We start from the raw sequence: 24,745 nt of genomic DNA, 5'->3' as shown, positions 1-24,745 counted from the left end.
AGCATGATAACCGACGGATCAGTTCAGAATGACCAATCTACATTACCAACTTTAAAATAAGATGTCTGGGTTGAGTTAAATTAACACATTTGTTAAGCGTTGAACATTCATCAATTTATTAAATTAATATCGGAAGCAAAAAACAGCATAAAATTAACTGCATAATGTGACGATTATTGATCAAAAAGATAAAGGAAATAAGAAGATAAGTGAAACTTGTAATTACAATATATATAATCTTAATAAAAATACATAATTAAAAATAAATTGTAAAAATTGTATTTAATCACTTGAAGACACTGATTCTTTCTTTTTCTTTTTTTTCTTCTTCTTTTTGTGTTTATGCGAATTGCCAATTGAAGAGTCAGAGTCCGATTCGGAACTCGAAGAATTATGCTTTCTCTTTTTTGCTTTCTTTTCCTTCTTGTGCTTTTTCTTTTTTTTCTTATTTTTACTAGTCTCGCCCTCTTTACCCCTAGGCTTGTCCGGGACGGTTTTCAGTTTCTCAAGCAGCTCCTGGTCGCGCAGAGCACGGAGAGGCGTGATATAGTCCGTGTCCGACTCACTGCTCGTGCTGCTGACATCCAGCACGATATCTTTGTTCGGGTCGATCTTGATGAAATTACGACATTGGTACGTGAGGTGTCCCGAGTAGCCGCACTTCTTGCATGCGGGACGCATACTCTCCTTCCCCTGAGGCACAAGTCGGGCTAATATGTCAGATTCCATCTGAAAAGCATTAAAATAAAAAACATTTCAACAACAAAGTAAGGGTAATTCACAATAGTAGTTAAGTCACAGTGTATATGGTTTTCTTTTAACCAGGGACTCACGAATCAATAAAAATTGGTCAATTAAGTGACCTACAGATTAAGATCTGTTGGTTAGTTAGTTCCATCTTTCAAATGGATTAGCACTTGTAAATTCTCTCTAAAACCTTCTTATCTTGCTAATGGAGAATACTATAGAACTCTTATAAAAAAAAAAAAAAAGAGATACTTTTAAACGTATTTTCTGTATAACTTTTCTTATAGCCATGCTACAAATACAAAAAGGACTTTAAAATAGTATTTACCTTTTCGACTCCTATTTTATTTCACGATTCGTACTTAAAAATTATTGGCATGTTATTAAACCACGCTAATTTGTTGTTTGTTTATAAAACGGGAAGGTTTTTTTATTGTTACTATCGATATGGAAATCCAAGGAGCGCTACCTACATACCAGACTAACAATTAAGCAACTTATCAGTGTTGTTTTTTTAACTATAATTATTAATTGTTAATTATAAATGAAATTATGCAAAAATGTTGGTTATAGGCTTACATAAAAAATATTATTATGCGATTGATGAGTGATTTGGTCGTTACAGATCATTTTGGTCTGTCTATTCTCTTTGCGTTGGTCTGTCTAACGTGTTTTGTCTTCTCGCCATCTTCAGAGTGTCTACTCACTCGAATAAATTTCACAGTTTTATTATTTATTTATAGGACAGAATCACACTTGAGATCGGCGTGTTTCCCATGACTAAGCTAATCGTTGTGGTTGGCATTTTCTTTTGCAAAAAGCACAGCTTTTGTTTTTGATATTGAAATGCTAAAACCATTTAAAGTTTTCAAGCTATACGCTATAAAATAATTTTTTTTAAATTTTTGCTTATAATAATGACAGGGTAGGGTAATATGGTGTGAATAAGAACTGCGAATTTATAAAACGTCTATTGCCACAAATAGCACTTAGTGACCGGTACTTTTAGTGGCCCTGAAAAGGGATGGTGTTATGGCTCGAGTTGGTCGAAATCCGTGGTCTGATGACGATGAGCCGGATGATGATGCAGCAGTGGTCGGCAAATTCATTAGCTAGCGAAGGGACTCGTGCAGCAGGAAGCTACGTCGGCTGTTGAGAGTAGGAGAGACGATGCTGCGAGTACTTTGTTACTGTGGCTAGCGCTGACAGTTTGACATTGATTAACTAGGTATCAGTAGCTGGTCACCACATAGCTACCCCCAATTGTTGAACCTCTCCAAGCAGCAGGCCAATGATGAAGAGTGGCGTGATCTGTACTCCTCCCAGTCACTAAAATTGTTTTCAGATCTTCACATCGGAATCACACTTTGCTGCGAGTACTTTGTTGTTGTTTTTTACATCTATTGTATTTATATCTATATATTTTTGAAAATATTTTTTTTATAGACATAGTAAACCTGAATCCTTTTATATTCGTTACAGTCCCAGGATAAAGTCTAGTTTTACATTTAATTTCAAACCTCACGCTAACCATACCTAACCTAACGAAACCCATGCGCGCTCCCCAGTAATGCGAAATCGGTGACGAGAAAACGATTACTGATCACTGATTCGTATAAGGTCAAATCTGTGCATGCACGTACATACTAAACGCCGGTACAGAGCTGAGTCTATCACTTCTCGCAGTCCACCAGCTTTGGAATTTGGAATCATCAAGCGAGTCTCGAGAATCATCAACCCTGGGTGTTGGCAATACTAGGTCGACCTCGGTCTTATCCGTGTTGTAGCTGAAGTTCGGCTCCAGGGTTTATCAACTGCTAGGCCATTTTAGCACGCAATGCAATCAGTTCCTAAATCCAAACCCATTCACACTCTATACTGTGCCCTTTAAGAGGTATTGTATCATCCGTGGTTGTAGCACACGGTGAGCTCTAGTTCATCAAGGAATTCGATATTCACACTCTTACTCAATATTAAATATATTCTTTCTTATTTAACTGCCATCCACTCAGGGTGGTGGAGTATACGATATTCCTCTATCACCCTTTGCACCTATTGTCATGCTTCTAATTGCCAATAGCTTTGTCTTATGATCGTGGCGGAAGGATCTCTCTTGGCCTGTCGGCCTGTCTTTGGTGCTGTCCAGAACGATTTCGAAAAACGTAAAAATTTCTCTCTTGTCAAGGTGAATCAAGGCTTCCCCGTTTGTTACGTCGAAGTTTATTTGTTCGAAATCCGATAAATATATTTATTTCCTTTTAGTTTTTTTGAGTTTGTATATAATTTGTTAACGTTGTTTGAACGAAGAACTTTGTTTTGTTAATTTTAAATTTAGAACCTGGTGAAAGAGCCGTGTCATAAATTTGGTAAACCTTTTATGAGGATTACCGAATAGAAAGAGGGGTTACACGGTAGCAGAGAGAAACAAATAGTTGCGCTTAAATTTTGAATTTTATTTATAAACTTTTCGTTTAATATTTTTTTAATGGAGAAAGGTGTCTGGTCAATTTCAATGTTTAACTTTTGCTGAATTTGTGCAAAAAGATGAATTATGCGTTTGTACGTAAAAATAAACGAAGGGCGAAATGAAAATATGACAATTGTTCAGGTAACACAGACCCCCCCCCCGTGATAAAAGCAATTAACATTGATAAACACGAAAATGCACAATGAAGAAATCAGTCTGAGGCTTAAAAAAAAAAATGAACCAAAATTGTTAAAATTTTAAGAACGCTCGCTTTCAAAAAATCTGCTATACAGGGTACATACAAGAAAACAACGAAATCTGACACCATTTCAAAGAGAAATACTGTTCATTCCGACGGCGAAACCTATGAATTTCTGAAGTCCTTAAAGAAAAAATTCTCGGCACAGAAACGGTCGAACATAAACCGCTATTAAAATTACCCAATTAATTGGAAGACATAATTAAAGAAGTACCGAGATTGGTACCGGATAAACCGTGGTCTATTCTCAAATTTAACTGTACGAAATCAATGAACTAGAAAGTAATTATTTTCCGGAAATGTTAAAACGCATCGCAGCGCGCCAATTCAATTTAAAGAAAATCATAATAGACTGAAATAGATACAATGGTTTTCAATCAGTCTCAAACCGAATAACATCCCAATTAACCACAGTTAAAACGCCAATGTACCTGCTTTTATTCTAAATGCTCTTTATTTTAAAACCACATTCCCAGAGGAATACTGTGAAAAGAATTGAAGGTCAGTTGTGTTACGGTTCATTTTACGAGGGTTCACAACAGCAGAGATCATATCAACCCTCAGGGTGCCAGTGTTTTTGAAAAAAGGCCCTTTTTTTTTTGGGTTTGGAATGCAGGACTGCTGGATTCGAACCCGGGGCCTTACCGTGATGAGCGCCGTGTCAACGCCTAAAACTGCGGCCACCGACGCCCACTTTCCGTTATTAGAGCAATGCCTACGTAAAATCAGGCCATTGACGTTTCAGAAAATACGTAAATTATATTAAAAAAGGTAGGAGTGAGGAAAAATGTGAAAGTTGTTGACAATAATTTTTTAAAATGAAATTTCGTTTCAATAATTCGAATTTTAAATGGCTATACCTTGCCACCAGGATAGATGAGCCTATTTTTCCTGTAAAAAAACAATATAAAATATTTAGATCGAATTAGGCCTCTAGTGAAAAAAATGATCCAAAATTTTTTTTCATGAATGTTTATTTAAAAAAAGAAAAAAGACAAAGTTAATAACATTTTTATATATAAAAACAAAAAGAAAAACTTAAAATACCCAATAACCTTAACAGGTACATATTTTCAAAGTTATAGTACGAAAGGTGTACTATCAATTAAATAATTATATTGTCAATTCTTCCAATGTCATAACAGTGATTCACACTTCACTTGATCGCCTTGTTGACTTGAGGTAGTTTCAAAACATAAAATAAATTAAAAATAACAATATCATTATTAGTTAATAATCTTCTAAAAATAGGATAATTTAAAAATATCAATATTATTAGTACTACAAAGTACTTTTCAGAAATTACCAATTAATAATTAATACAAAATAAATACTTTTTTGTCATTATTTAGTGTACAAAACGTTTGGCACATTGCCAAAAGTAAATAGATTTACAATACTTTTACAAAATATACAATACTTTTAAAATAATTATAATTGCTTTTAAAAATTGAAAATACAAGGAATTAACTAAAGTAATGACTAGAGAATTTGGAATTTTCAATATTGCAGACGGATGCAAAGAAATCGATTATTTCTTTTCTTCCTGTAGAAAAAAAGATCTTTAGGATTATTATGCTCAGTTAGAAAAAAAAAATCAAACTTTACCTTTAGTGGATAAACAAATGTATCATGGGAGTCTGAACCGAACTCATTGGAAGCATGACACCTATAAACGCCCATATCTTTCCAGGACAACTTTGGAATGAAAAGGTCTCCATTTTCAAGTACCTGTAAATTAATCATGTTTTACAATTTATCTGTAATGTTTATATAAAACCAATTGTTCAATTTTAGTACCTGGAATCTTGACTCTTTGGCAGGATGTCCAATCCATGACCAAGTGATTGTTGGAGCGGGCAAACCCGTAGCCTTGCAAGGAATGACGATATCGAATCCCTGCACTTGCATCATGAATTTGACGAAGTAGGTGATCCTCGCTTTGCCTTTTGTCAGTTTGCACCCTAGAGATTTAGTTCCGGGCCCTGCAATGAAAAAAAAAAAAAAACACATTTTAATTATTTTTCTTAAATCATAGTTTTATTATCAGGCTTACTTGTCCTGTGTACGACAACGTTAGTCAGTCCGCTTTCATTCATGGCACCTCTTGAATGCCCTTTGCAGTAGTAAATGCCACTGTGCAATACCGTGGCGCACGGTACGATAAACCTTTGCACCACTCTTATAGCGCCGTATGGCACAATGGCGTTTTCTTCGCTGTCACCCTCAGTGTCATCTGCAACTCGAAGGTTTCCTTTGTACCATGCTACTTGCGGTATCCTGCTCGATACTCCGTGGCAAGACAACAGCAGAGTCTGCCCTTCTACTATGTGTATCTCTCTATTTTGGTCTATGTTCGTTACGGTGATCCAATCCCTTAGCAGAGACGATTTACGTCCTGACGAAAATACAAGAAACGTTAGCCTCAGGAAAAAGGTAAAGGTAAAATAATATTCGAACTTACCTTCAAAGGGGCGGAGTTCATTCTGCAAAGAAAAAAACGAGAATATTAGCAGAAAATCAATCAAGCTTAAAATATCTAAAATGTATTTATTAACTAAATTAAAAGCATTTATTCAGTAAAAAATGCCTTGAAGAAGCTGTAAAGTTTTACAGTTTGAAACGTTTCCTCTGCAAAGCAGCAAACAAGTGCAAAATTATAAAGCCGATTTCAATTTTTAAATGGGAACGAGATGGATTTTAGGCCATATTAGAAAACAAGTATAAATACAATTCAAAAACCACTGTGGTACAATTAAGTCTGGAAATTTGATGAAGTCTAAGTATAAATACAGTCCAAAAACTACTGAGGCAAAATAAAGTCTGACAATTTGACGAGGTAAATTTTACTGTTTAAAACGTTTTCTATGTGAAGCAGTAAACAAGTAAGAAAAATATAAAGCCGATTTTAGTTTTTAAATCAGAAAGATGGATTTTAAGCCATATTAAAAAAAATATATATAAATACAGTGCGAAAATCGCTGGGGTACAATTTAGTCTGAAAATTTGATGACGTAAAATTTACAGTTTAAAACGTTTTCTCTGCAAAGCAGCAATCAAGTGCGAACAGGATAAAGTCGATTTTAATTTTTAAACCAGAAAGAAATGTATTTTAAGCCATATTAGAAAAAAATATAAATACAGTGCAAAACCCACGGGTAAAATTTAGTCTAAATTTAACGGCGTAAAGTTTTACAGTTTAAAACGTTTCCTCTGTAAAGGAGTAAACAAATGCGAACAGCATAAAGTCAATTTTGATTTTTAAATCAGAAAGATGGATTTTAAGCCATATTAGAAAAAAAGGATAAATACAATTCAAAAACCACTGTGATACAATTAAGTCTGGAAATTTGGTAATGTATAAGTATAAATACAGTCCAAAAACTACTGGGGCAAAATATAGTCTGAAAAATTGACGACGTAAATTTTACAGTTTAAAACGTTTTCTCTGTGAAGCAGAAAACAAGTAAGAAAAATATAAAGTCGATTTTAGTTTTTAAATCAGAAAGATGGATATTAAGCCATATTAGAAAACAAGTATAAATACAATTCAAAAACCACTGTGGTACAATAAGTCTGGAAATTTGGTGAAGTATAAGTATAAATACAGTCCAAAAACTACTGGGGCAAAATATAGTCTGAAAATTTGACGACGTAAATTTTACAGTTTAAAACGTTTCCTCTGTAAAGGAGTAAACAAATGCGAACAGCATAAAGTCAATTTTGATTTTTAAATCAGAAAGATGGATTTTAAGCCATATTAGAAAAGAAGGATAAATACAATTCAAAAACCACTGTGGTACAATTAACACAATATAAAGACGTAAATTTTACAGTTTAAAACGTGTTCTCTGCAAAGCAGCAATCAAGTGCGAATAGGATAAAGTCGATTTTAATTTTTAAATCTGAATAAATGGATTTTAAGCCATATTAGAAAAAAAGTATAAATACACTATAAAAACCACTGGGGTAAAATGTAGTCTAACAATTTGACGGCGCAAATTTTATAGTTTAAAACGTTTTTTCTGTGAAGCAGTAAACAAATAAGAAAAATATAAAGAAATGGATTTTAAGCCATATTAGAAAAAAAGTATAAATATCGTGTAAAAACCCTTGGGGTAAAATTTAGTCTAACAATTTGACGACGCAAATTTTATAGTTTAAAACGTTTTTTCTGTGAAGCAGTAAACAAGTAAGAAAAATATAAAGAAATGGATTTTAAGCCATATTAGAAAAAAAGTATAAATATAGTGTAAAAACCCCTAGGGTAAAATTTAGACTGAAAATTTGATGACGTAAAATTTACAGTTTAAAACGTTTTCTCTGCAAAGCAGCAAACGAGTGCAAAACTATAAAGCCGATTTTAAGTTGTAAATCAGAAAGAGATGGATTTTAAGCTATATTAGAAAAAAATATAAATACAGTGCAACAATCACTAGGATAAAATTTAGCCTAAATTTGACGGCGTAAAGTTTCCAGTTCGATACCGTAAAGATGTTGATGAAAAAGTCTGACAGGTATAGAGGGTAAAATTTGATTTTTAACCTTGAATTTTTATTGTTCCGACGTCCGAGTCGAATCAAGCTTGTGTCTAACTGTTTAACCATTAATTGCCTGAAAAGGGCAAACGATGCCAGAACGAAGTCGATTTTCCTATTTTAAAGTTTACAAGGTAACTCCGGATAGACTAGGTCCTACTTTGTGTGTTCCAGATATGAATACCAAATTTGAAAACATCGAATCCAGAAGTGGGTAGTTTTGATCCGTCGGGTTGCAAAACCCGACTTCCCCGCTCAGCATAATATCCTTCTTTCCCCGTTCATAGATTTATAAAATAAGGAACGATGAGTGATTCCCCGAGACCTGTCTTTTCACGTTTACCTTGCCGAAATTATACAAATGTTTCCTTTTTATCGAACAAATACAAGGATCTCCACCACCTTATTTAAAACCGTCAACAACAAGAGAGGAGGGTCTGATACGACAAAAGATCGCAAAGCGTCAAATTCATACAAAGTCGCCCAACTATGCGATAATCCAATGACCCGATGATCCGACGAATTAAGATATCGCTAAAAACAATAGCTCTTTAAACAATACCGTTTTAACAGGGCGAATGATTCAAAGTTCATCAGAATTGTTACAATAGAATTGTTTCTTTTTCACATTTCCATGCTCCTTGTTTAGAAATATCGAGATGATAGGATAGAAACAACAAAAGGTCTTTATAAACACGACAAATTAATTCATTTTAAAGTAGATTAACGTAGTTCTGATAATCTCAGTTTAAAATCTCAATCGCGATATTAATTATAGAATTTTACAATTAATCTACAAGCTGCAGTATAAAACAAAGCTTGTTAATGTGCACGTACCGACAACATTTAATAATTTAAAAAAATTCTTACTCAGCTTTTCAACGCGCTTCTTTACACAAACATACCGGTATGAAATAACGCATAACAAATATAATATAATAAAAATTTGGTTTATTCGAAAATATAATTCTGGTAATCACAGAAGTTAAGATATTTGAAAAATTTTTTCAAAAAACACAATGATCAACTTAAAGAAAGGAAGGGATAAAACAATTCAGAGCAAATGGGAATGTACAAAAACCAGGGGAGGGAGAGATTGAGAGAGAGAGTGTGAGAGATCGAGGGTGAGAGTAAGTGAGATAGCTAGAGGGAGAAGGAGTGAAAAAGAACGAGGATGGTAGGGCGAAAACAAGAGAATGAAAGTGAGAGCAGGGCAGTAAAATAATAAATAAAAAGAGTGGAAAGAAAGGAGGGAAGAAATGAAAGAGAAAATATATAAAAACAAAATTTTGCCAGTCTCAACATTACTCAGCTACCTAAAATAATATCGTTATAAAAATTTGTTGATTGCACTGAAAACAATATAAAAATTAAACCAAGCATTGGTAATTCGGTCATAAAACCGAAACTTGAAAAAACAAATCGTATGTGACGTTAATTATTAAAGTAAATTATGAATGCATTCGGATTTGTTAGGTTTCATGTGAGTGATGAGACTTTCAAATATTTCTTGTATTTTTAGTATTCGTGTGCATAAGTAATGAACTTGATCTCTTGTCGATTGTGGTATTTCCTCAAGCCCTTTTTGTATCAAGTGGCCCCCACCTAAACCTTGGCCAAGCTCTTGGTATGGCCGGATCAGCGTTCGAACCGTGTGAAACCACCGTTCCCACAGCTTCAGCGAACCGGGGGCTCTCTTCGCCCGTTCCCTTCGACCCGCTGCACCATCAGCAGGTCTGATAGCATTTTTATCTTGTAGTTTACAACACATACGGTATTCCTTATTTTCCCACCCGGTCGACTTGGGCCGACTCATTAATTTTGTGGGAAAATAAAAACAAACATGTTCGCCCACTTTACAATTCTAGACCAGCGGAAACATAAACACAAGAGGGTCGTGAGAGCCACTGCGAAAACAGATAATCCGTTAACTATATATTATCTTCGCCTTTGTTACTGAGGACGATGGATGACGGTATTTGTTTTCCGCAATTGGTCAAAGAAATTTCCTTTTAAGAAATTTACGACGCCGTTTCCTCAAGAGAACTTCGTCAAAATACTTTGTCCCTCATGTTCCCTACCAAGTAATAACTGTCTAAAATAATGTGTGGTGATTAGTGACCGTTAATCGATGGTTATTCAGAAATCATGAGATGCGGTCTGGTGTGGTGTAGGTTTCAGAAAAACATTTTCTTTATCGTGCCAACGTTTCGATCTTTATTGAGATCATCTTCAGTGTTCAAAGTGTTTGTTTTCTGTGTAATTGTGCCATTCTTGCGTGCCGTGTTTGGGCACTCTCAACGAAGATGATCTCAATAAAGATCGAAACGTTGGCACGATAAAGAAAATGTTTTTCTGAAACCTACATCATACCAGACCGCATCTAACAATCTCTGAATAATGTCTAAAATAAATTTCTTTTTTTCAAAAACGAAGCCTGACGCTAATTCTTAAGAAGAAAAAAAAAGAAGTAAGAAAGAACAATAAACAGGTAAAATTTATACATGACTAGATACTTCAACAATGCTCATATATTGAACAAAGATGGTTCGTCAAGTTTTACCATACCAATATCCAACCTTGCAACCAGAATCAACAGTTCTTTCATCTATTCTCTGTTGGTCGTAGTCGGAAGTGTTTTGGCTCTTGGCCATCCAACGTTCAACGACCCGAAAACGACTGCCTTGAGATTAAGAGCGGGAATAGGCGGACCAGAGATGGCCCAAGTCGGAGAATCGGAGATTGAAAGGGCACACGGTGTAAGCAGCATCGCACAAGATATTCATACCAGTTTGCCAATTATTTCATATCCCGATGAGCAAACAGGATGAAAAATGGTACTTTAAGTTAAGGGAAAAATAATAAAAACAAAATTTCTATATTTTATCGGTCCAGATTTTAATACAATTATCAAGAATTTTTTTTCTACAGATAAGATTGGCACATTAGAAAACATTGGGAAATAATTGTAAAAATAGCCCAATATTATCAAAAAGGCAGTAAATCGCAAAATATTTGATATCGAAGAAAAATAGTCGCAATATTGTTCCCAAAACACCAGCTGTCAATAAATTGGAAAATGACAATCACGAAAGAGGAAAACTGGTTTACAATCTGATCACACAACTTGAAAAATTTCTGATTTTTTTGTCATTGGTGAAGAGTTAAAAAGGAGTCTCATTGCACAAGAATCATGACTTTTTCACAAGCTGTATTAAATACCACGGGTTATTTATGTTTCTTGTGATAAACTGCGACAATAAAGGATATTTGATATATGGGGTTCAAGGGGCTATCCATCTTTAATTATTAAAATCCAATTAAAGGCATGACAGAAAAAAAAACCTTTTTTCTGGCATTTATATATGGATCACTGTCAAATCAAATATATCTTTAAAATATAGTTTAAATAATAGGTCGTGTTTTTTTTTTTAAATTCAGTCTTGTCAAAGGAAACGGGCATGACGAAGAGTCAAAATATGCATCTGTATGTCAATTTGTTCCCATTGGATCGTTTACGACCTAGGCAAGGTTACAAATATGCCCGGTACAATTTATTATTGTTACGCCCAAGGATGGCAATAAAATTTTGAATAGAGCCAACTCTGAAAGACAACGTTCTGCCTTTATCAGACGTAATTCTATGTGCGTCTCGTGCAAATTTTGAACAGAATTATTTTTGTCTCGATGACTAGTTTTAATGACACATATCTTAGTGGGAAAAAAGAAATATGTAATATTTTGCTAGACTCCTTTAACATTTTGCTAAACTCCGTGACAAAAAATATCCTTAAAATTAAATTAATTTTCTGTCGCTATTAATATTACATTGATTGTCATACCTGTCCTTTGTCTTGAAGACATAAAAAAATAGATATTCATTTTTCAATAAAACACAAATGTTTCATTATTTAATCTGGCAGTCTTGCGCTAACCGAAATAATGAATACACCTCCCTTGAAAGGGTAAATTCCGATTCCTCAGCGTCTAGCCATTAGTTTTTAACTTTGAAATCTTTTACTAAGCGGACACTCCCAATAACGGACGAGAAAAGCTTTTTCGACTATAATCTGACTCTAAAATTCTCCAAAAAGCAGAGAGCAGCCTCCCAAAAATGAACGTTTTCTGAGGAACTGAATGTGTTAGTACGCCTTCTTATTTTTGCCGCGAGTTCGTAAATTTTGATTATGCCAATTTGCAATCATATTTATTTATGTTCTTCCTCAGTTTGAGTTCGGACTAAAAGAAAAATTAATGTAATTGAAATGATTAAATGTGAAAAACTAAGAGTGCGAGGCTTGGTCGCGAAGTTTACCATCGTAAAGACCCATTTCAAACAATGACGCTGAGGGATTCGACTTGACTATGAAACTTCAGTGGAACATCGAAAATAAAAAATTGAATTTAAAAAAATGTAAAAAAGACATTTACACAAAAGTTAATTTTGTTATACCTTCGTAAATTGAAAGTAACATTTTTTTAAACATTTTTTCTTGTTTAATAAATGCCCTTTTGCAAGTAAATATCATTTTAAATATGGATTAGGGTCCATTTTGTAATGCTAAACATTTTTTTTTTTCATTTTTCCCAAAAGCGGAAGTCTCTGTTTAGCGGACAGTATTTCTTTCCCAGCGATGGTCCTGCATACGTTTACAGTAGCCTGTGAGTTTAAAATCGAGACGACCGGTGTAAAACTCCCAAAGAAAAACTACCACCGTATAAAAAATTAAAATAATAAAATAAAAATTAAAAAATGACATGATCAAAATATGAACGTAAGTTTTCAAAATGTTTTTGGTTTATTTGAAAATCCCTGTTAATTCCTTCTTTCTTTTTCATGACATAACATTCAATGAGTACCTACAATTTCATGTATTTAAATTTTATTTAACTGGATAAATAACAATTGTACAAGACTTTTCAAACTATGTTACGGGTTTTAATATTAAATCTGTGATTATTTAAAAGGAAGGGTTGTTTAACCCCGCCCGAGGAATATCGAGTCCTTTGGGGGAGAGAATGTGACCAGATTTCTATGTATGTTTAATGTGGTGATTTATGTTTTATATCTATTTTGTAGTTAACAAACTGAGGTACAAAGCAAGCATTTTACCATACCGACTTAGTCTTCATACAAAAGCAGAGAGTCAGTAACTGATCGAGACGGTCAAATAGCTGCAGATTACAGAAAAATACGCGTTAAAGATCAGGAAACAAAAATACAAAAAAGCAGAGGGCCGGCGAATACCTATTGTAGTAATGTTTCCCACATTATTATTAAACCTGTAACTCCAGAAAAAAATGCAACCCCTGATGTGATTTGACTATGATAATAATAGAAAGATATAAATTTTCGTTTTTATTACAATACACATATTTATAAACTCACTTTAAAGAACGTCAGCGTAACTTAAACATCCACAAAGGTCTTATAATATTATTTTATTAGTCGGCTTTCTGGGTTTTTCTGGTAGCAGGTTTAAAGTAAGACTTTATTTTCAGTTTCCACCTAAAACAAAAGCGCTTTACTCTGCAGTCCCTCATTGATTTTTCCCTACGAGTGCACTCATCCTGCAGTACAATGGAGCCCGATGTGTGCATAAGAAGGCTTATAGACATCATAGAGAAGAAGAAGAATGGAGAAAAGGTAATATTGACCCTTGTGAACCAAGACAGCCGAGAATTTTTTCCTATTCCACACTTCGACCTACGAAAAAAGCGGCTTAGCATACTGAATATTTATTTTAATAAAATTCATCAAAAGTATTTCCAAAATATAACCATGTTATAATTATACGAGCAAGCTTTGCATTGTTTAATTTTAACTTTTATTATTTTTACCATGTTATTCTTAATTATATATATATACAATTAATTATATACGATTTTCTCTAATTGAAAAATGTGTGTTACAGCTGGGATTCGAACCCATGACCTTCGGCTCAATACGCCGCTGCTCCTACCATTTGAGCTACCGTGACTTCGATCGCCCATATCACAAAAAAAAAATTATTTTGAAAGTTTTCATTTCGAAAAAATCGTGTTTAATTAATTGAGTTATTTTATTGTATAACGTTTTCAAAATTGATTACTGATTTACCAAACCATTTGGTTGATTTTGTCCTATTCCTAACCGTAAAACGATCACCTGAAGTTAATTTCATTCATCGACCCAGCTTGTCTCCTCTACTTCCCAAAAGTTCACTGTTTTTGTAGATTCAAATCGAAACTGTTTCTTTTTCAAATGTTAATTATAATATAGTTTGTTAAATTTATACTTTCGATACACGCACGATATAATTTGTGAAAAATTTATGCTGGAGTAAATGTATAAAGTCTAATGACAAATATCCTTGGTCCGCCAGTTCTTGCTCTTCTTGTATGTGAACCAACCGTTTACGGGGACCGTTTATAACTCGAAACAGCTGCCGAAATAATTTTTTTTTCTTCAACCAAACAATTACGATGAAATTTTATTACGGCAGTAAACTTTGGAAGTCTTTTATGAAGTCCGCAGGATTTTAACAAAAAGAAAATCTTTAAAAACGAATAGTATGGTTAAGAAAATTGTGATAAATACTCAATTAATTATACAAATTTTTTTCGAAATGAAAAATTTGTGTCACAGGCGGGATTCGAACCCACGACTTTCGGCTAAATACGCCGCTGCTCTACCACTTGAGTTGCCGTGACTTCGATCGCCCATGCCATAGACTTCTCATTTCGACTACCCGATTTTATTCTAATTATAAGCAAATCGCGGCTTCGTATAGAAACACTTTTTTATTAACGATTATACTAGATTAGCGGGACTGTGTACGATTCACAGGTGTGATTCTAGATTAATACTAAATTTTATCAGCTTCTATTAATTATATAAATACTCAATTAATTATACACAATTTTTCATTTCGAAAAAAATTGTGTATAATTAATTGAGTATTTATATAATTAATAGAAGCTGATAAAATTGTGATATTATGCATAATATAAACTACATTTTATTTTTATTCGGCGAAATCAGTTTTTGTCAAAAATTTTTGTCTATGCACTACAATCAGGTGAGCAAGGTATTAGTGGTGATGATCCTGGGGCCGAAAACATGATGATTAACTAATAATCACTCGTAACATGATCATTATCGCACAGAACCGTATAATGCTTAAAAATTCGACAACTGCTGATATAATTTTTTTGTGTGGTAAGTTTGATGAATATTGATCACATGTGATTTCCTAGGTGTCAGGGTTGTCAAAATGGCAAACGCGTTTTTACCCTCATCCGATGAAACCTGCTGCACCGTAATCGCTCAGTTAACGATCAACGGATATTAAAATTCCAGGTAAACACTTTAAAATTTCATTCTTTCGAACAAAAGCGTTCATTTTTGATCGTATCGCAGTGAGATACGAGAAGAGTCGTACTATCGTGATAATTTTTTCCCCCAATGTAGGAAGTACCTTGGTTTGTACCTGAGGAATCGTGGGGCTGCTACATTCTACCCGTATCCTGACCACGTGAAGCGGGGTTATGTGTCATTCTGACATGTGGAAATGATGCTAAAGACTTTTGTCATTTAAAGAAAAAAAAAATCCAAAATGAATTATGATTTTTAACCCCAGTTATTATTGACAACCCTCTGTGGCAAAGGTCGAACTCGGTGAAGTCCTACAAAACATGAAACAGCATAAGCCAACAATATAATTGTACAAAATCCATTATTTTAAGCCTTATCTATTGATATATTATACTGATCTCCAGTTTGTAATGTTTTGTACTAATCTTAGGCTTGTCGTTAATGGCTCAGAAATCACATGTTCATACGCTCTCACATTGCTGCAGTATGTATTTCTTACCCCTCGATTATCCGGTTTATTTATTATCTTTTTACAAAAAAGCACTGGGATTTTATGTGAACGTTAATTATTTATGTTATGGGGCTAGGTATAGACACTTATCCTTAGATGTATAGTTAAACTTGCGATAAAATAGTCCGGATTATTTTGATTGAATCGCTTCGTGTCAAATCGTCAATTTGTCAATTTACATTCTCACGCAATGACGCGGTGCGGTTGTTTTATCGACGGGATGGTTTTTATCTCGTAACGATGACGTGCAGCATTTTTATTTTAATTTATGATCCTGGTATGCTTTCTTATTTTTTCTAAAAAAAAAAACAAATGTTAGTAAATATTTGGACTTCACGAGGAATTACATTTACACATATTTGAAATAAGATTTTACTCGACAATACATGGTGTCCTTTTTAGATGAGGCTTAATTTCTCTCGAACCAATGACGCTACCAAAAAAGCATAAAATACACGTTCAATATTTTTTAGTCTAGTTTCAAATTTTTTACTTATTTTGGAGAAAAATTATGCAGGATACCTCGGGCCCAGTTCAACTTCAAACTTTCAAATACGATCCTATACATCCTGACACATCATTTTAAAGGATTTTTTTTACACTGAAAACAACGAAACAAACTGCGTTTTTTCAACCTTTTTGCCATATCTTTATCATTTTTTTGTTCAATTTCAAATCCGATTGCACCATTGTTTCGTTGTTAATTCTAGTAATATGCTTTTTCACTAAAATAAACAAAAATCCGGAATACATCTCTAATTTATTTTTTGAAAAACCTGATACCTATCCAATATTTCAGAGAGAGGAGTTCGGATTTTCGCCTGGAATCCTGACTGTAACGAATAGGTACTATTGTAAACTTTATTTCCAGAAATTAAGATTTGCTCGCATAATGCGAGTTTGGCAAACAATGACGGAATGCAAACAATAAAGGCAATTAATGTTTACTTTAGTGAAGAAGCAAATTATTGGGATTAACAACGAAATGCGTTTTTTAAACTTTTTGCCATAACTTTTTTTGTCCAATTTAAAAATCGATTGCACCATTGTTTTCAGCGTAAAAAATCCTTTAAAATGATGTGTCAGGATGCACAGGGTCGTATTTGAAGTTTTGAAGTTGAACTGGGCCTCAGGTCCCTGTATAAATTTTCTTCAAAAAAGCTAAAAATATGAAACTAGACTAAAACATATTAAAGACGTATTTTTTTTTAAAGCGTCATTGGTACAAGAGAAATTCAGCCGGGCCATCTAAAAATGACACCCTGAAGATTACATATGTGAAATAAATAGTAAATATATAAATCTAAATATCAAAACAATCGCAATAGATAAAACCAGGAACGAAAAATCATTGGGTTTTCTGCTCTTTTATTGTGTTTTTGGGTACCTCAGACGTGGGGACAAATTTTACAATACCTTTCTTCATATTGTCCCTAATTGTAAAGCCACGGGATATGCCGGGATTCGAACCCAGAACAACTAGCAAATGGGAGTCGTACTTTTACTACGACTAACCTGGTCCCTTTATATTATTAATTCGGTTGTATAATTGTACTCCATATTTTAATGTTAAAATTATAGAAATATTTTGTTTCATGTATTTCATATTTATCTAATATATAATGTTTACGTATTTTGTTCAGGGTTGCTGTTGGGCGCTGGACTGCGAGTGGGTGAACTCACGCTGAACAGGTCCCTCATTGGGTCCGTGTTAACTCGCAGGTTTGTTGAATTACTAAAACGCTTTTCGACATCTTCAGTGAGGAACTCGAATTCACAAGGTTCAGCATGACTATTGTACAATAGAAGTTTTTAACTGTACATAACAATTTACTCAGGTTATAACTATTTTTAGCCTATAACGATTAAAATTTGTTCTCATTTGAGATTTTTAAACGCTTTGATGTCAGTTAATTTTTTTCATTTTTATAGTTTGTTTTCATTAGTTAGTAGTTGTAGTTCATTAGTAGTAGTTAGTAGTTTCATTAGTAGTTGTTTTCATTTTTTTAGTTAATTTTTTCAGACCAGCGCCCAACAGCAACCCTGAACAAAATACGTAAACATATTTAATAAGTATCAGAGAAATTTAAAATATTGGCATACATCAACGAAAATAAATAATTTTATTTATTAACAATTTATTAGTGGAGGGGCGTCGGTGGCCGCAAGGTTTAGTCTTTGATACGGCGCTCATCACTGTAAGGTGAAGGTCCCGGGTTCGAATCCAGCGGCCCTGCATTCGAATCCGACATACTTACAAATGGGCATTAAAACAAAAAAAAAAAAACAATTTATAAGTCAGTGATTGTGTAGGAAATGCCCAAAACCTATGGAAACACAAGCTGATGATGTCAGTACCAAGACATAAGGGAATTTTGGGTAACGAAAAAGCAGACACAATGGCCAGAGGAAGGTCTGCAAAACAGTATATGTGCTATGAACCTTATAGATAACATAAACACAGAATCGTCCAACACAGAATGGATCAAACAAACAAAACAAAAGAAGTGGATAAACTCTAGGGACGGTAGACATAGTAATCGTATAAATAAAACAACCCTGACCAAGCCTGGCAAACTTTTTAAAAGTTTTTTTTTTTTTTGTAGTTTTAGGGCCGGCAAACTATTAGTCATCGCCAGCCCTCTCTTCCTTAGCTTTACAATTATTTTCTTATCTTTCTCGCGTATTAATACTACTAATTTCTTTTTTTGTTTCCCCAGCTTCAGTATTTTATAGTACAACGGTAAACAACTCTCTCTCTCTTGTTTGTCTTATTGCTAGCCTCTTTGTACCTCAGGGCCTCATAAATTGTGGATAAAATGAGACAAATAACAAACACAAATACAGAGAAAGATGAAAACATGACAGTCTGGTTACCATTCACACTACCCTAGATTACTCGATATTTTTCGGGATAATTGGGGATGAACCCTACCATTCACGCTAATAAATGACATTCACTCTACCCAAGCGTAGTACCGCTAGTCAGAGTGGGAAAAACTCAGGATAGTGATACGATTATGTACCAATCACTGCTTCCTGAGAAAACTTCTTCACAACATGGGCATATTCAATGATCATTTGTAAATTGCAATGAGGAGGAAACAGCCGCCCAATTCGAATGTGAAGCAACAGCTCAATGGAAACAATCTGGGAGACAAAGGAAATCCAGGGATAGGAATTGTTTAAAGGATCCTTAAAAAAAAGGATCGAATTGACCGACTAAGGAACTTGGAAAGTACAAAAAGCCAGAAGGCTGCAGAGCGTCGACGGTACAGAAAGAAACAGAAAATATAACGCCGGCCGAAAATGGCCCTTTTTCGTCTGAATTTGTAAATTATAAAGAAGGCTGCAGTGCTTTGGGAACATAAACCGCAAATTCCTAGTCACTTTTCATCTTCATCACCACTCATTTATTAATTATGCATTGAAAAACTTTTTGTTTAAAAAAAATTTAGTTAAAAAGTTTTTGTAGTTTTCTTTTTATTCCAATAGAAATACAACCAAGACTGTACAAAAAGTTCTACTTAATAATTGTGCCTGTGATGTTTAAAAATTAATAGTTTTTAACTTAATAAAAAGTGTTATTGTTTAGACAATTTCTTTAAAATTTTAGTTGATCAATGTGATGCTTTGAACCTGCTTACGTTTTTTTTTGTGTTTATATTTTTATCTTAATTGAAAAATGTAAGTACAAATATTAAGATGGAAAAAATGATAAGAAAATGTGATAGTTTTATATATTTTTTGTTAATTTAAAAGCTTGGGAATGTTTGAGAAGAAGAGTTACAAGGTTGATTTTGTGATTTCTTTTTGTTTATTAAAAGCTCTTAAACGTTGTACAATTTGTTTATAGAAACATTTTACATTTTTTCTGAGTGGGTTGGTTTGAACATTTTCCATCACGTTTTCTTTGTTTTTCTCTTGTCAACTTTCAGTTTCCAAACATAACTTTATCAAAGGGCTTTTATATAACGATTTATATAAAAAAAAGTAAAAAATTTCTTTAAAAACTAAACTAAACAAGGGGTAAAATTAAAGGTAAAAAAAATCTGTAGCAAATTCGCAATCGGCTGTTTACTTTGTATCCCATAGCAACAAAATATTCCCTCTTATCTTCGGCAATTTATGGCAAAAAATTTCATCCGATAAGAAAATTCCAGTGACTATTCTATTGTTTAGTAGGCTAATAGAGGAGATTAAACGAGAGCTGTGACCCTTGTGTGCCGACTCCTGGGGAAATAAGGATAAAAAAAGCATTCACGTTTCCTCCGCAGGACGTCTTTTCCTTCAAACTTTACAGATACATTTTAAAATATCTCATTAATATCCATTAGCCCTTTAGTACCAAGGGCGGCACGCAAACTAGGGGCTTAATTTTTAAAAAAAATTTAATGGGCCAACTGGGTGAGACCGCAATGCCGCAGCTCTTCGACCTTTCTTCAACTACTTGCACGATTTTATCATTCAAAATTGATAAATTAACCGCGTTAGATTTTTTTTTACTGAGTTTTATATCGATTTAATTTTTACCAGCGATCCAGTAATCAGTCGTTAAATTCCTTTCTACTACGAGTGCGACGGGAATTCTGCAAGCTAATTGCCTTCATTGACGAGAGTCTCCTCAATGAAATCTCTCCCGGCTCCAAATCGTGATTAATGTCTCAATCCACAAGAGTGAGATAGAAAACGTCTCCTTCCCAGCAAGGGCATCAATGAAGACTTTTCGTTTTTAATCTGCCAATTGCCCTTTAACACCCTAACACACTTGCGAGCAATTTGAAAAACAATATATCACGAAAGACATGTATTAACATATATCTCACCCTGGCTCAAAGGGATTTTAAAACAAGGAGCAAAATTTTATACTCATATCTTGAAACTATAAAACCAGTAGCATTATTCTATTTAAAAGAAAAAGAACAACCAACTAGAGAATGAAAACACTCAGGGCAAATCTAATACATAAATCCCCTTGGGTATATTTTCTTATAGATCTTATAATATTTTCAAACTATGCACATTTTCAATAAAACATTAATTCCTTCTAAAAGAAAATTAAATTAGCCTTAATGAAAATTATGCTAGTTTATTAAAAAAATAAATATTTTAATTAAAACAGTAAAAAAAAAATTCAATCACTAGTAATTAACACCTAGATTACTATTATTAACCATATTGGTATATGGCCTATTTTTTCATTTTTACCACGATTTCTGATACGATATATATTTACTAGATAATAATTACAATATCTGCCAGAATATAGCAAGATGCAAATATTCTGCTAAAATGGATAATTAAATCAACGAATAAGAATTAAAAATCCCAACATTTTGAAAAATTTCCGAATTATACGTTTCTCATTTGTTTAATTAAAATAACAACAAAAATCTGAGTCAATTTACCAATTTTCGCAGTAAGAAAATCCGCGTGGGTATGGATTTAGAAGGGATTCAGTTTGTATTTCATCGCCTGAAGTGACATCTCCGTTTTTCCAAATATATTCTAGTGTTCTTTATTAATAATAATAATTGATTTAATTAAAAATATAAGCTTTAGTGCGTATGTGATAAATATGTGACGAGGAAAAAGATTTCCGACCGGGAAAATCCTTCATTTTTATAAACCAATTTGTAATTTTTTTTCGAATTTTTTGAAGTTACGCTGATTAAAAATCACTTCGCATGAATTATAATACTATGAGAAATATGTTGCCTTAACAAACACATTTATAATATGATGACATATAGAATTATTAAAAAATAGAACATTAAAAGATGATTTCTATGTAAAATTAATAATAACCTGGGCTATAGCCCGCGCTCGTGCCCTTATGCAGATTGCTGGATGTTTTCTTCATAATAGAAGCTTGTACCTTGGCTCCTTACAGAGAGCGTGTAAGCATGCCGCCGGATTTAAGATTCTCGGTCACGGTAGCGAGTTTCTTGGCCCCCGTACCTCTTTTCAGAAGATGTGGGTTTTTTTGCTTATACATCTGTTTTATGTGTTTTGTGGGAATGCATGTATTTATTACAGTTAACATTGAGCGGTGAAATATAGCGTTACCTATGTAGTTTAGGGTTGATCGCAGAATTTTTATAAAAATACACCATCGATACTAATTTAGATTAGATTACTGTTGTGTGTAGGTCGATAGCAACGTATGAATGTATTTATTTGTGCGTCTGTATTATGGGATTTAGTTAATATTAGGCTAGATTACAGTTTCCATGCGTTGGGGATTGAAATGACCTATCAAAAGCCGCCGCTGGAGTCTAACCCCGTTGGTTGGGAAACGACGATCTCCTGGGCATCTGGCTTAAGGGGAAAACTAGCGATCAGCCGCATAACTGGGTAGGTGAGTTGTACCCTAGGGGCAGCACATCGGGAAGTTCGGGAAGTGACAACCCTTCGGGTGAGAGTCGAATTATTAGAAATCATAAGTATGGCACATTCTATAAAAAAAGAAAGAAAAAAGTGGAGTCTAAGCGAATGAAACTGAATTTTTAAGAGGTATGAATAAAAAAAAACATAAAAAAAGTCAAAATTTAGTTAAGTTAAAAACTGATTAAAGAATAACTTCGTATAGCTCATATCACTATGAGAAATATGTGTTCGTTAGGAAATATTTTATAATGTATAATGTAATGACATATAATTGTTTAAAAAATTGAGGATGAGTTATATATAAGACAATAAAAAAAATGAAAGTTAATCTGATTAAAAAATAATTTCCTATAAATTATAACACTGAGAAATATGTTTTTTGTTTAAATTGTTTAAAAAAATTTAAAAACGTAGCTCTCGTTCTAAGAGAATGAGTTCTATATAAAATAATGAAAAGTAACCAAAAGAGATTAATGTTGGTATTGCTCGAAGACAGTTTTACATCATAATTATTAGAATTCATAAATATGGCGTATGCTTTAAAAAAATGGTGGCAAAGTTTAATAGTTGTTTAAATCTATAAGTGAATTTTTTCAGTGGCACGTACAAGTATGATTAAAAAACGTAAAACAATTAAAGTTAATATGATTAAAAAATAATTTCCTATAAATTATAACACTTTCAGAAATATGTTTTTTGTTTAAATTGTTAAAAAAAATTAAAATAGTAGCTCTCGTTCTAAGAGAATGAGTTCTATATAAAATAATAAAAAATAACCAAAAGAGATTAATGTTGCTATTGCCAAAAGACAGTTTTACAAGTTTTACATCCTAATTATTAGAAATCGTAAGTATGACATATTCTGTAAAAAAAAGAGGGCGGCAAAGTATAATACAATATATAACTACAAGAGAATTTTTAAGAAGTATGATTAAAAAAAACGTAAAAAAAAGTGCAAGTTAACCAGATTAAAAAATAATTTCCTATAAATTATAACACCATGAGAAATATAGTTTCCTAACATAACATAAAATATAATGACATAGAATTATTTAAAAAAATAGAACTCTCGTTATAAGAGGATGAGTTTTATGTGAAAATAATAAATAATAACCAAAAGAGATTTATGTTGCTAGAAGGCAGTACACATCATAATTATTAGAAATCATAAGTACGGCATAGTCGGTAAAAAAAGGGGGCGGCAAAGTTTAATACGTGTATAACTACAAGCGAATTTTTAAGAAGTATGACTCAAAAAACATAAAAAAAGTGAAAGTTAATCTGATTAAAAAATAATTTCCTATAAATTATAACACAAATTTTCCTTTATGAAAATATTAAATAATAACCAAAATAGATTTATGTTGTTATTGTATAAAAAAATGTACATACTAATAATAGAAATCATGTCAAAACATATAATCAAATGGCATGCTCCGTCATAAAAGTCGCGACAATGTTAATACTTGCTTAAAACCACAAACGAATTTTTGGATGTATCAAAAACCTCAAGAAAAGTGGAATTTATTCAGTCATTGAAAATTTTTTGGCACATTGTGGAAGGTAAAATAAATGAGGGTCAAAAATGTAACCATGAGTATGTAATAGTCACGTATGTGGTAGATCCAATTTTTACCATTATTGCATCATTAAGCCAAATTTCTGTCGAGGGAGATAGCAAGTCGGAGAAATTTGACCATTATCCAATTATCAGTCAGTCGGAATGTTTGGTCAGTATAAAATAAAAATTCAACGGAATCAAATAAAAACTTACGTCGTGTACCAAGGATGATGAGTTGATGGCCGGGTCATCGTTGGGATCGTTTTCGGCCGAAGCGAGGCCAAGGAGGAAAAGGGCGGCGACGTATGCGACAGAGGTTCTCATCTGAAATCACATTGACACATGAGTTGAAAAGCCGGCCGGCATCCAGCAGGCTGCTGAAGTTTACTTACTTCGTCGGTGGAAGTTCGCGCGAGGTCTGGATGTTGCTGGTTGATGTCTCTCTCCTTATATCCCCCCACTACCCCCGATCAGAAGCCCCCACCAGGTCCGGGTGCTCCTACTCCTTCGGTTGGAATAACATCCCTTGCGACGAAACGAAAGTTTCCAGGTCTCCTTTGGCCCTGGTCGGCCGATGAGGAGAGTCGGTCTGACCCTGGGCTTTCAACTAGTTAAAATAAAGAAGATACGATGTACTTATCCTTATAATAGGTGATAATCCTTAGAACGTTAAGTATGAAGTACAAAAAGAAAAGGAATCCAAATTAATCTCTTTGGCCGAATATCTCAGGCCATAAGAAAAAAATCATGGTTCATGACCCAAAATTTTTACGTTAATTCCATCTAGTTATAAAAAATACACCATGTCCTAAAATTAATTGAATTTATGCTTAAAGATCAAATAAAATATAAAAAATCATGCCTTATAATTCATAAGTCTAAATCGAAGGCAATTATTTTTATGTTGAAACCAGT

General features: G+C 33.4%; 2 protein-coding genes across 2 annotated transcripts; both read right to left on the bottom strand.

Moving 5' to 3' along the window:
- Positions 1-167: 167 nt before the first annotated feature.
- LOC106663415 (protein SREK1IP1-like) lies at positions 168-1,188 on the bottom strand. Its single transcript, XM_014388235.2, has 2 exons — positions 1,076-1,188; positions 168-729 (listed from the first exon to the last, which is right to left on the bottom strand). The coding sequence occupies exon 2, from the start codon at positions 727-729 to the stop codon at positions 283-285; it is 447 nt and encodes a 148-aa protein (XP_014243721.1). The 5' UTR covers positions 1,076-1,188; the 3' UTR covers positions 168-282.
- Positions 1,189-4,495: 3,307 nt separating this feature from the next.
- Positions 4,496-24,300, bottom strand: LOC106663546 (neural/ectodermal development factor IMP-L2). Its single transcript, XM_014388444.2, has 7 exons — positions 24,223-24,300; positions 24,044-24,154; positions 5,938-5,959; positions 5,530-5,871; positions 5,274-5,458; positions 5,082-5,204; positions 4,496-5,019 (listed from the first exon to the last, which is right to left on the bottom strand). The coding sequence occupies exons 2-7, from the start codon at positions 24,152-24,154 to the stop codon at positions 5,005-5,007; spliced, it is 798 nt and encodes a 265-aa protein (XP_014243930.1). The 5' UTR covers positions 24,223-24,300; the 3' UTR covers positions 4,496-5,004.
- Positions 24,301-24,745: the final 445 nt, after the last annotated feature.

The sequence above is a fragment of the Cimex lectularius genome, unplaced genomic scaffold, assembly GCF_000648675.2.
Source record: "Cimex lectularius strain Harlan isolate CLEC.00 unplaced genomic scaffold, Clec_2.1 scaffold2, whole genome shotgun sequence".
Classification (NCBI taxonomy): domain Eukaryota; kingdom Metazoa; phylum Arthropoda; class Insecta; order Hemiptera; family Cimicidae; genus Cimex; species Cimex lectularius.
The sequence above is the reverse complement of the archived record's forward strand: the minus strand, read 5'-3'. Positions and strand labels throughout refer to the sequence as shown.